This window comes from Podarcis liolepis (assembly GCF_965112155.1).
Source record: "Podarcis liolepis genome assembly, chromosome: 16".
Taxonomy (NCBI): Eukaryota; Metazoa; Chordata; class Lepidosauria; order Squamata; family Lacertidae; genus Podarcis; species Podarcis liolepis.
The window spans coordinates 41,466,711-41,483,415 of NC_139567.1; the positions used below are offsets into that span (position 1 = coordinate 41,466,711).

At 47.9% G+C, this 16,705-nt stretch overlaps 1 protein-coding gene across 2 annotated transcripts in view; it reads right to left on the reverse strand.

Annotated features, from left to right (window-relative positions):
• Positions 1–1,230: 1,230 nt before the first annotated feature.
• The window catches only part of RPH3AL (rabphilin 3A like (without C2 domains)), a 54,934-nt gene continuing 39,459 nt past the window's right edge, over positions 1,231–16,705 (reverse strand). For both annotated transcript variants that reach the window (XM_083480098.1, XM_083480097.1), the window contains exons 7-9: positions 11,520–11,633; positions 7,113–7,295; positions 1,231–2,321 (exon numbers count right to left, since the gene is read on the reverse strand). In XM_083480098.1, coding sequence (XP_083336224.1) covers positions 2,287–2,321; positions 7,113–7,295; positions 11,520–11,633 — 332 coding nt within the window. In that variant the 3' untranslated portion in view covers positions 1,231–2,286. The remainder of the gene's footprint in view (positions 2,322–7,112; positions 7,296–11,519; positions 11,634–16,705) is intronic.

Here is a 16,705-nt window from a genome sequence, read left to right on the forward strand (position 1 = left end):
CCTGGATGGTTTTCAACAGAAGGTAGAAATAATCATAATCACAGGAGGAGCGTCGGCGGGGGGAAAGTACGGGGCTATGAAAGATGTATTGTTAATGGCGTTAGGGTTGAGAAGATGGAGGGAAGGAGGGAGAGGAATGCAGAAACATGGAAGACCTTCAACCCCCTCAAAGTCATTTACGTTTCCTGCAGCACACAAGGTCTGTTCTTGGCGTCCCGGTCACAGGCCAATTGGGAGATGCCGCAATGTGGGGGAAAACGATCTCAAGTTTGGGGTCTGTTTCTGACAGCGGCTGGCGAGAGCCTGGAGACCGGTTTCTGCAGGGAGCTGAAGTCACAGTGGATAGATGGAGCATCTCTGAGTTCAGAAGCCGGCTGCCATTGAAGGTCTGTTGCTTGGGGGGGGGGGGTCATGGGCTGGAGAAGGCTGAAGCCTTCAAGCCCAGCTGGTGGGCAGCAGGGTAGTGGCACATTCAGATGTGCAGTATCCTTTTGGTCTGAGAGGGTGACTTGCAGGGAATGGGGAACCTCAGGTCCTGGTACCAAATGTACCCCCCACAGGCCTCTCTACCTGGCCCTTGAACAAGCCCAGTAAGAGGTGTGTCCTGGGAAAGTTGGCACGGCCTGGAGAGAGTCCCAGGGGCCATATAGAAGAAGAAGAAGAAGAAGAAGAAGAAGAAGAAGAAGAAGAAGAAGAAGAAGAAGAAGAAGAAGAAGAGGAATAGTTTGGATTTGATATCCCGCATTATCACTACCCGAAGGAGTCTCAAAGGGACTAACATTCTCCTTTCCCTTCCTCCCCCACAACAAACACTCTGTGAGGTGAGTGGGGCTGAGAGACTTCAGAGAAGTGTGACTGGCCCAAGGTCACCCAGCAGCTGCATGTGGAGGAGCAGGGAAGCGAACCCAGTTCACCAGATTACGAGTCTATCGCTCTTAACCACTACACCACACTGGCTCTATATAGAGAGGGTTGGGGGGCTCATTTGGCCCTGGAGCACGAGATTCCCCACCCCCTCAGAACTAAAGTCCCAAACACTGCATTGTTTCCTCATGGGGGGGGGTATCTCCCTCCCCTTTATCATTTTCCTTGCGCTTTTCTCAACATTTTCCAAACCTACAGCGTTCTTTTTGAGGTGACGCCACAGCGGCCCACCTTTTGCGGGAGCTCCACCTCAGCTGGCAAGCCACTTCTGCTCAGAAACCAAGAACACACACAGCAAACAGCACATTTTGAATTTTATTTTATTTTTTTAAAAAACAGCCTCCCACATGAGCGGAACACATTGTGTGCAACATACAAGGCCAAACAAGGAATTTTGCAAAGAGAGAGGGGAAGCCAAGAGGGACACTTTTCGTCAGGGATGGATCCCCCCAACCCCAAACGAGCTGTAATGATTGTGACGGAATTCCTTAAGGGGCTGGATCTGGCCTTAAGAGCTTCCAGTTGCAGATCCCAATTGCAACACACTTAATTGGGAAGGCATTCCCCATGGGGAGAAGGGGGCAAGTGAGACACAAGGGGGCTCCCACTTCACTTGCAGCCAATCCTCTTTCTCTTTTCCAAACTGCTGTCCTAAAAGCCTCCCAGCGATTGGGCGGAAGGAGGGATGAATCAGCTCAGAATGAGGCAACTCAGTTTGCCACATGGCACAGTTCCTCCCCCTCCAGCTATGGCTGCAGTGGCATTTAATTTAAAAAGGGTCTACCAGCCACTAACCTGGCTGCCGTCCGTCCATCCTAAATCCTAGACCCAGTGCGATGCCCATTCTCCGCCCAGGACTGATACTCACTGCCTTTCCCAGGATGCAAAATATTTTTAGGCCTGTGCAAAGAGCTAAGCGTTCCAGCCACACCACACAGCTCCTCTTTCTCCCTAACCACTCAACAGAAGGACCCTCTTTCCAAGAGAAAGCCGTTCTAGTCAGCATCTCAGCGCACGCGGTCAAAAATGAAGGGAACCCCAACCCCAAAAGGGGAAAGGAGAGAGTTGGTCAAAGGAGTTCTCTTGGTTTCTTTGCAGGGGTCTCCTGCAGAAGAGAGAGAGAGAAGGTTGTTCCTCAACTGCGCCAGTTCTTCATCTATCAGCAAGAGGAGCAAAACAAAACAGGAGGGCAAAAGCCACAGTCACATCACCTTCTGCACAGTGGCAAGCTCAGGGCTGTAAGGCTGGCGTGTGTCTTTGGTTCCCCACCCGCCCCAAAAGTCCCGGGTCGCACAGTCCAGCCCGGCTTCTGCACAGCGGGTCGGTGTAGAGGAAACCTCTCCGGAAGGAGCTGGGCCCCCATCAACGCCGCGGGCTTGACAGAAGGCGTCTTTTCCCTTGGAAAGAAAGGAAACAAAACATGATTTCAACACAGCCCCGTAAATGGGAAACCTTGACAACAAATCCTCCAGTTTGGGGATTTTCCTCTCTCTGGGTTCCTCATGAAAAAAAGTCAGCATTTTCATGGAAATCTCTCCCAACACCATAGCTATCAACTTTCAGATTTGAAAATAAGGGATCAGCGGCCTCGAAAATAAGGGATCAGCAGCCTCACCTGTCCCGGGGACCATCTACGGGATATCTAACAATCCGGGATAGCAGCGGGAAGCAGTGATGGAATAAGGGAATTTCCCGCAAAAAAAGGGAAGGTTGACAGCTATGGCCAACACACACACACAGAGAGAGAGAGAGAGAGAGAGAGAGAGAGAGAGAGAGAGAGAGAGTTTTGCAAACTATTTTCCCAAACATAATGCCTTTCTTAGGTTATCTTTGCTAACATACACCGGGGTGGCCATGCCTCCTTTTGCAAAGATGGAAAAGGCATATTTTGAGTGGTGAACTATCCCAAAACGCAGAAAGGCTTTCCTCTTTGGGCAAGGTTTAATGTTCTCTCTTCCAATTTATCAGAAGGCAGATACAACAAGAGCCCAGAGAACAATAAATGCTGCCCTTGTAGCAACGTTGAGGCAGAGTTCACCTTGCATGTCATTTTTTTAAACTGTAGTTTCTATCAAGGGGCTAGGAAGGTCCTAATATTCAGTCCCATTATTCAGTCCCTCCCTGGCTGCTCTTCTGAGTCTCTTGCGATCCCTTTGCTCCAGGGCTGCATTAGGTCAGTCGCATCTGTGTAAGACCACTTACGACTGCCTTATATGTATGTATTTATTTTATTTATGCATATACCTCTTGACTGTAAAAAAGCTACTGGCCATTCATAGCTGGGGATGCTCTTGCGATGAGCTCCTGTTGGTGACTTTCCCACAGGACATCTGACCGGCCACTGTGGGAACAGGAGGCTGGGTTACATGGGCTGCTGGCCTCATCCAGCAAGCTAGTCTTATGTTTTTTTAAAACCCTCATCTCAATTTAAGCAGCAGACAATCAAAGGGGATTTTATGTCCATGCTTAAGAGCGTCACAATCCTAATAACAGACTTGTTTTCCCTATTGCCTTATGTCTCCGAGAACGTTCTGTGGGGAGAGAGTGCCCCACAGAAGATTTCTCAGCACCTACATTCCCAGGATTGGGGTTCCTCCTCTCCTTGCCCCACAACAAACCCCTCTGCAGAAATCATTAAAAGCTCACTAAGAGCCATAATGAAGCGAAGAAGTTATGGATTGTTAGCCAGACTCGCGGTTAGAAAACAAGGTCCATTAACGCTTTATAGAAGTAAGACGTTGTGGGAGATGAGAGGAAAGGAAGAAGGATTGGGGGGGCAGAGGGGGGAGTCAGGGAAGGACAAAAGACTGGGGGGGGGGCGGGAAGAGTCATACTAGTTTCTGGGAATGTTTGTTTTAATGGAGACAAGAAGGAGCGAGAGCTGTGTGGGCAACACAGCAGTTTGTACCACTGTGACCAAAATGATTGAGGGGATGGAGCAAATTCGCTAGGAGGAGGAAAGGTTTGGGGACATTTTAGTTTAGAGAAAAGCAAGTATATGCAAGCAAGTGGAGAGAGTGGATAGAGGAAAGCTCTTCTCCCTCTCTCATTGCACCAGAACCCAACAAAGCTGAAGGTTGGAAGATTCAGGACTGATGAAATAAAGTCCTTCTGCACACAGAACAGTGTTAACCTATGGAACTCCCTCCCACAGTAGGCAGCGATGGCCGACTACTCAGATGGCTTTAAAAGAGGATTAATAATAAATTTTATTTATACCCCACCCTCCCCAGCCAAGACCAGGCTCAGGGCGGCTAACACCAGGTATAAAAACAATTGATTAAAATACAACTTAAAAACAAGATTAAAATACAACATTAAAATGCAGCCTCATTTCAGTGGAAGCACAGATCAAAAACTGTTTGGGGGGAGAAAACGTCAAATCTTCACCAAGGCCAACTATCCAGACTTGTCCTACGTGGGCCAGAAAAAAAGCCAGGGAAGTCCCCATATAGGAGTTCCATCACAGAAGGAGAAAGGAAAAAGGAAGAGGAAGGAGGGATCAAGTTGATTCCAAGCCAAAGGCCAGGTGGAACAACTTTGTCTTACAGGCCCTGTGGAAAGAAATCATATCCCGCAGGGCCCTGGTCTCATGAGGCAGAGCATTCCACCAGGCCAGAGCCAGTGTTGAAAAGGCCCTGGCTCTGGTTGAGGCTAATCTGACTTCCTTAGTGCCCGGGACCTCTAGGGTGTTGCTATTTATGGACCTTGAGGCTCTCCATGGGGCAGACCGGGAGAGGCGGTCCCATAGGTACAAGGGTCCTAGGCCGTGAAGGGCTTTAAAGGTAAAAACCAGCACCTTAAATCTGACCCTGTACTCCACTGGGAGCCAGTGCAACTGGAAAAGCACTGGGTGAATATGCTCCCAAATTCATGGAGGAGAAGGCAACTAGCCATGATGGTTATGTTCTGATACCCTCTGTTGGAAGCAGTATACCTCTGAACACAAGCTGCTGAGAATCACAGGTGGGGAAGAGTTGCTCTTTTGCTCAGTTCCTACTTGCTGTTTTCCCACAGGGGCATCTGGTTGGCTGATGAGAGAACAGGGTGCTGGCCTGACACAGCAAGGCTCTATTTAGGTGCCTGTCTTTGACCCTAGCTGCAGAATCCTGCTCTTGGAGCTCGTTTTTGTTTTTAAGAGGCAAGAAGATATATTAGAGAGAGAGAGAGAGAGAGAGAGAGAGAGAGAGAGAGAGAGAGAGAGAGAGAGAGAGATGGGGCGAAATTTGGTGACATCTAAGCAACTTGAGTTGGGACACAGGTGGTGCCGTGGGTTAAACCACAGAGCCTAGGGCTTGATGATCAGAAGGTTGGCGGTTCGAATCCCCGCGATGGGGTGAGCTCCCATTGCTCGGTCCCTGCTCCTGCCAACCTAGCAGTTCAAAAGCACGTCAAAGTGCAAGTAGATGAATAGGTACCGCTCCGGTGGGAAGGTAAACGGCATTTCTGTGTGCTGCTCTGGTTCGCCAGAAACGGCTTAGTCATGCTGGCCATGACCCAGAAGCTGTACGCTGGCTCCCTCGGCCCATAAAGCGAGATGAGCGCCGCAACCCCAGAGTCAGCCACGACTGAACCTAATGGTCAGGGGTTCCTTTACCTTTAAGCAACTTGAGTTAGTGAATAAGATTCTTTGTGGCAAGAGAGCCAAAGCCTCCTTTGGCTTGATTAAAAAACAGGAGCAGAATGAATTAGGCAAACAAATAAAGCAGGATAAGGGACCTGAAATGAAAGCAGGCCACAGAATTCTCAGTTGCTTAGTTGCAAATGTACTGGCAAAACAGCATCCATCTAGCCCTGTCTGTGGTTCGGGGAGAGTGCACTGAATTTCCCAGGTTCAATCCAAAATCAATGTCCCACAGGCACACAGAAAAGTTTCCGGCAAGTTGCAAAGCAAGCTGATTTGGGGTGGGGAAGTGAGAGAGGAGGACTGTCAAGGTGCGAAACAGAGTGTGTGCATATTAATGCCTTAGATTTAGAGCTGGCCCAGAAAAATATATATAAATATACATTGCAAACACTAAAATTTTCACCCTGGATAACAAAGTCACACTTCAGGGTGCTTTTCCCCCCTTTTTTTAATTCCCAGTTCTTGCAAACTTCATTTGCACCCAAGTTCCCTTGGTAAGCTAAAAGCAGCAAAGTTGATGGAAGAGTTCAAAACTCCCAGGTGAAGATCTAATGATGCAGGAGTGAAAAAACAGCCCTTACTTCCTGTTCCAACATGAAAGGGAGCCATTTGGGTGGCAGGACCACAGCACAGACAGGCCAAAATGCATGCTTTGCTGCCTGTGGCCCACCCCCTAGCATCTTTTTACAGAGCCGAAGGAAAGCACCTTTAAGAAGATAAGCTGAGCCCGCTGGATCAGGCCAAGGGCCCACCCGGCCCAGCACCCTGCTCTCACAGAATCACGTGGACTAGAAACTTGTATCTTTAAAAACGAAAGCAAGCACAGATTGCAATGTTTGGGTCTTTTTTAATCTGGAAAAAAACAGCGAGTAATGGGACGGAACACAGTAGAGAAGTGTGTAATATTGGGCGTGATGTAGAGAAAGTGGACAGGGATTTCCCCCCGCCCCCGTCTTATAATGTGATAATTCACTGGGGCCACCGAATGAAAGGTAAATGTTGGAAGACTCGGGACAGACAAAAGGAAGGGCTTCTGCACACAGCGCCAACCAAACAAATGTCCTCTCCCCGAAACCCAGGATAGCTGCAGCCTGTCGGTTTTAGAATCATAGAAGTAGAGTTGGAAGGGACCCTGAGGGCCATCTAGACCAACCCCTACAAGGCAGGAATCTTTTGCCCAACATGGGGCTCAAACCCACAACCCTGAGATTCAGAGTCTCGTGCTCTGTTGACTGAGCTATTGAGAGGCTGATGATCTGCTCATTATAAGGCAACATTTTATGTTCCTACTATAACCACCTCTCCACTGAGAAGCATGAGGTCTGGACAGTTAGGATTAGACCAGCAGGAGAGCATCTGTCCAGCTTGCGAAAAGCCCCGGGTGCAATCCTTGGACTAGGGACGTCCCGCTGCCTGGAACCCTGGAGCGCTGCTGCCAGTCAGTGCAGGCACTGCTGGGCTAGATGGACCCCTGGTCTGTCTCGGTACAAGGCAGCTTCCTTGATGGTCCAGGACAGCCTGGCCGGCCTCCTGTGCCCCTCTTCCCCTCCTCCCCACTCACCAGAGACGCCGCGGCCGGCATCGCTGTCTTCGTCTTCAGCCGGGAGGTCGCTGTGGCAGCTCTCCGTAGCGCTCAAGGCTCCTCCCCTCTCGCTGCAGAGGCTGCTCTGGCTCTCCGACAAGATGCTCCCCAAGGCACGGCTGGGGGTCCTGGTGGGGGTCCGGGCCACTTCGCTGCTGGACACTGCAAGGGGGGGGGGGAGAAGAGGGTCTGATCTCTTGGCCAGTCCATGCAGATTCCTACTTACAGCTCCATTCCCTGTGATGGCTGGTGGAGCAGGAGGCAGAGAGCCCAACCGCAGCTGTGAGATCACGATGCTGGACTAGATAATTATATATATATATATATATATATATATATATATATATATATATATATATTATTTATACCCCGCCCCTCTGGCTGAGTTTCCCCAGCCACTCTGGGCGGCTCCCAATTGAGTGTTAAAAACAACACAGCATGAAATATTAAAAACTTCCCTAAACAGGGCTGCCTTCAGATGTCTTTTAAAAACAAGATAGCTGCTTATTTCCTTGACATCTGATGGGAGGGCGTTTCACAGGGCGGGTGCCACCACCAAGAAGGCTCTCGGCAAGGACTGAAACACCACGTTTTTCTATGGAGTCTTGCCCTGGCCACCACTAGAATCATTCTGCCTTCATGCTAATTGTTTGTTCTCATGCTGACAATTGTTGGAGGATGTTTATACTTTGGGGTTATCTGTCCTGGTTTGTGAAACCTCATTCAAAACTACACCTAAATATCCAGCAGCCAGGCCCTTCTGGGGGTCTTACACACAACAATCGGGGTGGGGGGTTGATGGTTAGTGACACGGACCGGTTGGATGTAGAGGAATGGTGGGAGGCATCAGCTGGGGACCCCCCAGGAGAAGAAGACCCACGATGAGTGGTCAGAGGGAGGAGACTGGGAAGAGGAGGGGCTGGAAGACGAGGGGGAACAGGGCTCAGTGAGCTGGGAGAGTCTGTGGCAGAGAAAAGTCCCGAAGCTGGAGCAGGAGAGGCCAAGAGGCAGAGATGAGTCAGGCTGGTGAAGAGTCCCAGGGTCTCCCCCTCCTGCTGTGACAAGCTCCCCTCCCTGCTGTTCTCCCAGAACCAGGAGAGACATGAAAAGGGCGGAGGATAAGTTAGCATTATGCAGGCACAGTCTCTGATTGCTTGGGGGGGGGGAGAACCCTGGGGAGGAGGGGACTCAGGCAGCTTTGTGGGGTGGGACTTTCAGTCTCAGCAACTGATCCATGGGGCCAGACCTACCAGGGATGAGCTGCTGTGCTCATTAAGGCCGGACACTCAGCCAAGTGCTGTGCAGGTTGTGTTTTCGCTAATAAAGGGTTAACTCCAACTTTGATCAGTGTGATTTACTGCCAACTCGCTCTTTGACAGTTAAGTCCCACATGACACTAGGTAAAGGTAAAGGGACCCCTGACCATTAGGTCCAGTCGTGACCAACTCTGGGGCTGCGGCGCTCATCTCGCTTTATTGGCCGAGGGAGCCGGCGTACAGCTTCCGGGTCATGTGGCCAGCATGACTAAGCCGCTTCTGGTGAACCAGAGCAGCGCACGGAAACGCCGTTTACCTTCCCGCCGGAGCGGTACCTATTTATCTACTTGCACTTTGACGTGCTTTTGAACTGCTAGGTTGGCAGGAGCAGGGGGACCTCACCCCGTCGCGGGGATTCAAACCACCGACCTTCTGATCGGCAAGTTCTAGGCTCTGTGGTTTAACCCACAGCGCCACCCGCGTCCCCCCACATGACAGTACTTTACCCCATTCAACTGCAAGTCCATCAAGTTCAGGGTGGACGGTCAGTTTCAGCTCTACCTGGGGATGCTGAGGATGGAACCCTGGGACCCTGTACATGCCAAGCGGAGCTGCAGACCTTTCCCGTAAATTTAAAGCAAGGCTCCAGTCCTCATGGTTCTGAACAAAGGGCTGGCTGAAATTGGAAGCTGCCTTATCCTGAGCCAGACCACTAGCACAGTATTGTCAACCGTGATGGGCGACGACTCTCCAGGGTTTATGGTTCCACACAGCAGAGACATTCCAGAGCATAGATGTCAACTTACAGATTTGAAAATAAGGGACCAGCAGCCTCGAAAATAAGGGATCATCAGCCAAAATAAGGGATTTTCCGGGCACAGGTATGTTCGACTTCTGAGCCCCTCCGAGCCAAAGACAGAAAGCCCAGCCAGCAACCAAACGAAGCCTCACCAATAAGGGACAGCAGCAGGACATGGCACTGGGATAAGGGACTGTCCCGCCAAATAAGGGACGCTTGACAGCTATGTTCCAGAGCTGCCTGGAGATGTCATGGAGGAGAAAACCTGAGACCGTCAGTATGCCAAGGAGGTGATCTCTATTACAGAGCTGTGTTTCTCCCAACACACACACATACACACACACACACACACACACACACACACACACACACACACACACATTATTCCCCCCCCCTTAGAAAACCACCCTCATGCACTTCAAGCAACAGGAGCTCTTCATCAAGGTAAGGAAAACAAAAGCTAACCGAAAGAGAGAGAAAATGTTTTTGCAGAAACAGTTGCTACGGGTGCTTATTCCCAAAGGCATCCATTTTAAGAAAATGTACGCAAGGACGTTATCCGTCAATAGCAAGCCAGCCCCTTTCCCTATAAAATGATTTGAAACGATCTATCACGCAGAGGCAGCCGCTCAAGAAACCTTGGAACAATAATCAGTCAATGCCAAAGTATGTCACAGATTAAAATCTGCCACTGCGCAAAATAATATTATGGCCTTAAAAAAACCAGCGTGACTTTATTAAGAGGAGTCTTGCGAAGATCAATTTTTCTACGGCGCAGTGAAGTCAAATAAACACGTTCCTGAAAAGAGGCTTTTATGTATTAACAGGGAGACCTCTACCATTTTAAACTTTTTTTTTCAAATGGAAGGCCCTCCCCGCAAAACCACACTGCGTTTTTATTTCTTTTATATTTATTTATTGCATTTATATCCTGCCTTTTTCTCCAAGGAGCTGAAGACAGTGCACATGTGGTTCTCCCCGTCCTCATTTAATCCCCACAGCAACACTGGAGGGTAGGTTAGGCAGTGAGCTTCATGGCTGACTGTGGATTTGAACCCTGGGTCGGAGCTCTAACCAAGACACCAATAATGCCTTTTTGAACACTGGGTTTTGAACCTGAGCCAAATTACGACTGCTGCCATTTCTCCTGGCCTTCCAGCCCCTTAAGATGGTCTGTGCTGACCTGAGGGCCAAATGCAGCGCTCTAGATCTCTCTGCCTGGCCCTCAGAGGTCTCCCCCAAGCCACGCCTTCTCTTTGGCCACACCCCTTTCTCTCCCCAGGTAACACCCCTCACCAACCCGACATCACCCCTTCCTTGAGTGGCGGGAAATGTGTCCTTGAACTCTGATCGTTCCTCTTTGCTTGCCTGGGTGGAAGGATGGGGGGGGGGTGAGAGTGTGCAGAAACTTGCCTGCACACAGGTAAAAATTTGCATCAGTTGCCCCTCCCGCTTTTGCCTCTGGCCCCGCCCACCACTGGCAAGTGGCCCCTCCAGAAGGTTCTGTGGCCCTCTAGCTGAATAAGGCTCTGCCCCTGTGCCTTAGAAACTTGTACAAAGTGCTCCTGCAAATGTATACACAGTGGTACCTGGGTTCTCAAACGCCAAAAACCCAGAAGTAAGTGTTCTCGTTTTCGAACGTTTTTCGGAAGCCGAGCGTCCGATGCGGCTGTCGGCTATTGTTTCCGGGGCGCCTGCACCAATCAGAAGCTATGCCTTGGTTTTCAAACGTTTTGGAAGTCAAACGGACTTCTGGAACAGATTAAGTTTGGCACTTTTGTTTTTGCTATTTATTTTGCGTTTTTGTTTTTGAGGCTTTTTCATTTAATTTGTTTTTGTGACTGCATGGAACCCAATTCAGCTGATTGATTGTGTGACTGCGGAAATGGATAAAAGCCCCCCCATCCAAACAATGACTATCATCAGTGCAGGTAAGAAGAAAAAATAATAATAATTTTTATCATCTACAATGCCTTCTTATTTATTTTATAGTACAGTACATTGATTATTGCTTTCATTTTATGGATCAATGGTCTCATTAGATAGTAAAATTCATGTTAAATTGCTGTTTTAGGGGTTGTTTTTAAAAGTCTTCAACGGATTAATCCATTTTGCCTTACTTTCTATGGGAAAGCGTGCTTCGTTTTGGAACGCTTTGGTTTTGGAACGGACTTCCGGAATGGATTAAGTTTGAGAACCAAGGTACCACTGTACATTTAATAAAATCTTAATAATAATAATAATAATAATAATAATAATAATAATAATAATAATTAATAATACTGCAATGCTGAAGGAGCACCCAGTGACACAAGAAGTTGCTTTCCTCACCAGATTCCGCTCGGTGTTGTCTGATCTTGAAACCCTTCGATCCTGCGAGCAAAGACCGGTCATCCAGACTCGACGAGCTGAACTCAGAGTCGCTGTCACTATCACTAGAGACCACTGTAGGGAGACAGAAATACAAGGCGGATGGGGAGGAGGGGGGAAGATCCGGCCATAGATTATAAACTGAATCAACACTAGTCAGAAATGGCAAGCCTGCCTCAGTGAGAGGGATATTCAGATTCCATCCTCAACTCCCCCAAAAAGTCTGTGTGGAAAGGCACATCTAAACTGGGTGTTTTGGGGTTTTTCCATTTATTTATATTTTATTGAAAGTTTTACAGTTAATTGAAGTAAATAAGAAGAAGAAAGAAGAGGAAGGAAAGAAACAAAACAGGATAACAACAACAACGAAGTAACATTATAATGTAATTAGGGTTGTAGAACTATGTAATATATATGTAAATATATAAGACTTATTATATCCCTCACTTCATGAGTTACTATAGTTTCGATAAATACTTTCCAAATATCATTAAATTTGTCCACACATAATTTTCATCTGAAAGCGATCTGTTCATAGGTTATAAGAGTTGTCATGTCGTCTATCCATTGATCAAAAGAGGTCATATTTTTATCCTATAGTTTAAGATGATGTTACCTTCCAAAAATTGTAACTCCTTCCCCACAATAGTTCTTATACCTCCTAGTATTTTTCTCCAGAAATCTGCTAACGCTGACCACTGTGTGAACCATATACTTCAAAGAAGCAGTCTCCTTACTGCATCTCCAACAGCACGTTGTCATCAACAGACCATGTTTATGCAATCGTGATTGACTCCAATAAACTCTAAATAAAATCTTTTGTTGTACGAGGCATAGATTATAATATATATTGTCTGGATGTTGAGATATGCATGCAGCTTTGAAGACAGACACTACTCAGGGGCATTCCGTAACCCGGGAGCCACGACAGAGAAGGCCCTGTCATGCAATACTGGCTCAATGAATTGAAGGGAGATTTCTCCTGGAGATTTCAACACCCAGGCAGATCTACATGGGATATTTGGTGCTCAGCTCATTTAGGGTTTTGTCTGCCAGCTGAAGACCCTAGAGATAGACTCCGAAGCATACAGGCGACCAGTGTGGGTCTTTTGAGAACCAGTGTTCATAAGACCCAAATGTTCTTGTGACATTTCTCAGGAGTTGTTCAGAAGCAACTCCTATAATAACATATTTTTTGGGGGGGGGGGAGACACCTGGAAATTAAAAGGTTTTGAGCTTGCTAGCTGCAAGATTAACTATTTAAGAGCAGAAGACGAGGCTGCTGGATCACGCCAGTGGCTAGCCAGATGCCCCATTGGGAATTTTCAAACAATCAGCTTCATTGGATCTCACAGATCCTGATGGAGAAGGGATCGACTTCTTTGTTCTTTCGCTCCAGAACCTCAAGACCAAATATGTTCATATCTGAGGGTCTTTATGCTGTTGATTTTGAACAAGGAAGCACGTAGTGACTTTCCAAGTAAGGTTCTGGTCATTTGTGACAGGTTTTTTGTTTTGTTTTGTTGCTGCTATTAAAGCAAGCAATCGAAAACCCAACAGCGGATTGTGCCAAACACAAGTCTCATTAAATGTTACTTCACTTTTTGCTGTTTCTGCAAGCTCAACGAAAGGGAGACAGAGGAAGAGAGCGAGATAAAAACGAAGGAGGCTCAATTTCGCTGACACAAATCTAACGGTGCGATTTGAATTGGTAAATTATTCCCACTTTGCAGCAAAAAAAAAACAAAAGGAGAAAAAGAAAACTGCAACCACTTCTTCTATTTAAACACCATGTGAGGAGGGAACTAATTTAGCTGCCAGCTGTTTGATGGCGAGATCAGGTGGGGGAGAAGAGGAGAGGAGACAGAATTGTCTTTTTCCTTTTTGGCAATGGATAGACAATCCCAGTATCCTTGCAGAAGGCCTCAAAGTCCAAGGGTGAGCCCCAGCTGAGCAACAGCTCCTGTCTGAAGCTGGAGCAAAGAAAATATGAAAATAGGGAATGAAGTCACCGCATTGCATTTATATCTCACCCCCTTTTATTCCTCCAAGGAGCTCTCTGCATTTTTCAGTGGAACTTTCCCAATATATATGCCAATATATATGTTTTAAGAACCACTTCCCACAAAGCGTGCGTTTTCGTACACTGTGTGCGTGTAGAGAACGGCGTCACCAAATTTGGAGCTATTTGGATTTTGAAGGATTGATGCATTTTGGTTTGCGTATTGTTTCAGGAACTGGAAATTAGGGGTGTTTGCATTTAACCGCCCAGTCTTCTGGAAAGCCCAGAAAGGCTGCTGTGTCTCTGTATGAGTCACTGGTCTTTCCATTCCTCCTTCCCATCACCTTCTGTTAGGAGTAAATCATTCTACTCCCATCCCTACACTGGGCATAGAATCACTCCTGATATAGCACAGGCTACCTGCGTTCCAGCTCTCTGCAAGAGTTACTGTTCTGGCTTTCTCAAGTGGCTGCTCTGAGCACGCCCAGGTTGTGCAAACACCCAGAAAGGGTGGTTCCTCCAAGAAGGGCAACTCTTAACACTGCCATGCCCCAACAGCAAATTGCTTAGCACAAATTCTGCACCGACAGGTGGTTTTCCATCTATTGCAATTCACGCGGCAAGAGGATATTCAGAAATACAGGAGACCACACTAGGAGTTTCTGTGCGACAAAGCAGTGGATCGTCCCCACGAACACATGTCGATGCAAAAGGGGGACAGAGGACGACTGTCAACACAGCAAAATGGTTGCCAGAGCTGTTGGCACTTCCTCCAGCCATAAATCAAGTGCCGAAAAAGGCTGGGAGGGGTTACCCTGGCAACAGCCAGGAAGCGTAAATACTCGCATCAATGCAGCTGTGTGAGAGTGTACACCCATAGCATCAACACCCACCAAAGATACCCCAAATTACGGGAATAGCTCAGTCAGTAGAGCATGAGCCCCACGCTGGGCAAAAGATTCCTCCATTGCAGGGGTTGGACTAGATGACCCTTGTAGTCCCTTCCAGCTCTACAATTCTATGATTCTATGATATGGGGTGGACATATTTGTCAATTTCAACTCCTATCTGTGGCTGTGGCTGGATGGTTACGTGGGAGCCGGTTGAAGATAAATCCTTCGAAGACAGAGGTCCTTTGGCTGGGAAGGGACGATATGGGATGGGGGGGCAACTCCCATCTCTTGCGGGGGTGCAATTAGTGCCAGCACCGTCCGTTAAGAGTTTGGGTGTAATCTTTGACGCCTCCCTTTCCATGGAGGCGCAGATTGCAGCTACAACAAAGGCGGCATTTTTTCATCTCCGCCAAGCTAAGCAGTTGGCTCCTTACCTCTCTTGCCCTGACCTAGCCACTGTGATCCACGCAACGGTCACCTCCAGACTGGATTATTGTAACTCGCTCTACGTGGGGCTGTCCTTGAGACTGACTCAGAAACTCCAGCGGGTGCAGAATGCCGCGGCGAGACTCCTTACGGGGTCTTTGCTGCGAGATCACATTCACCCGGTACTATACCAGCTGCACTGGCTCCCGGTGGGGTACAGGATCAGGTTTAAGGTGATGGTTTTAACCTGTAAAGCCCTATACAGCCTAGGACTCTCGTACCTCCGGGACCACCTCTCCTGGTATGTCCCACAGAGGAACTTATGGTCTTCAAACAAAAACATCCTGAAGGTCCCAGGCCACAGAGAGGTTAGGCTGGCCTCAACTAGAGCCAGGGCTTTTTCGGCTGTCTCACAAGAGACTAGGGCCCTGCGGGACTTGACATCTTTCCGCAGGGCCTGCAAGACGGAGCTGTTCTGCCAGGCCTTTGGTCGGGGTTCAGTCTGACTCCCTCTCCCCTTTCATAAGAACTTGCATGAAAGTAGCCTCCCAATTTTTCTCACAGGCCCATATAAGTTCAGCACAAAAAAGAAGAAGAAGAAGAGTTTGGATTTGATATCCCGCCTTACACTCCCTTTAAGGAGTCTCAAAGCGGCTAACATTCTCCTTTCCCTTCCTCCCCACAACAAACACTCTGTGAGGTGAGTGGGGCTGAGAGACTTCAAAGAAGTGTGACTGGCCCAAGGTCACCCAGCAGCTGCGTGTGGAGGAGCGGAGACGCGAACCCGGTTCCCCAGATTACGAGATTACCGCTCTTAACCACTACACCACACTGGCTCTCCAAACAGTTGGGCCTGATGAGCATTTAAGGTCCCCATCCCTAATCTGCAGGTTGCCATCTGATTGGATTTTATTCTGATCCTGATTTGATCTGAGGATGTATTTTAATTGATTGTCTGATTTTATGTTAATGTGTTATACATTTGATGTTAGCCGCTCTGAGCCCGGCTTCGGCTGGGGAGGGCGGGATATAAATAAAATTATTATTATTATTATTATTATTATTATTATTATTATTATTATTATCCATTTCTCCAGGCTTTCTCGGTTCCAGATCAGTTATGAGCTTGCTTTTTTTTTTAAGTCCGCACAAAAATTTGCAAACATTCAGGTGTGCCCCTCTCCTAGCATTTGCAAACAATTTGCCCCAATAGAACTGGCAGTGTCCAACCAAGCTTCACCCATAGCCCAAGAGCTTTTGGCTACTCAACAGGACTTCTCTTTCCCTCCCCTCCTCATTTAATCCGCACCACAACCCTGTGAAGTAGGCTAGATGGAGAGAGACAGTGATTGGCCAAGGTCACCCGGTCAGTTTAATGGCCGATGGGGGATTCGAACCCAGATCTCCCAGGTCCCAATCTGACACTCTAACTAAAAACACCACCCTGGCTCTAAACATTTAAAGGGCTGCTCCATGGAAGGTGGTTAGCAAGCTTGTTTTCTCCTGCTCAGGAGGTTAGGATTCACGTTCCAAGAATCCACGTTCCTACAGTGCAGGAATCTCAGCTAAAATATCCATGGCGGGTACGCAACAACAGCAGCAAGAATACTCATCGCAAAACATTGGAAGACACAAGATTTGCCCACTCTGGAAGAATGGCAGACGCAACTGATAGATTACATGGAACTTGCTGAAATGACTGGCAGAATTCGAGACCTGGGAGAAGAGACAGTGGAAGAGGACTGGAAAAAAATTAAAGATTATCTGCAAAAACATCACAAGTTGTATGAATGTTAAGAGTATGCATGATAGAAAACAATATGGCA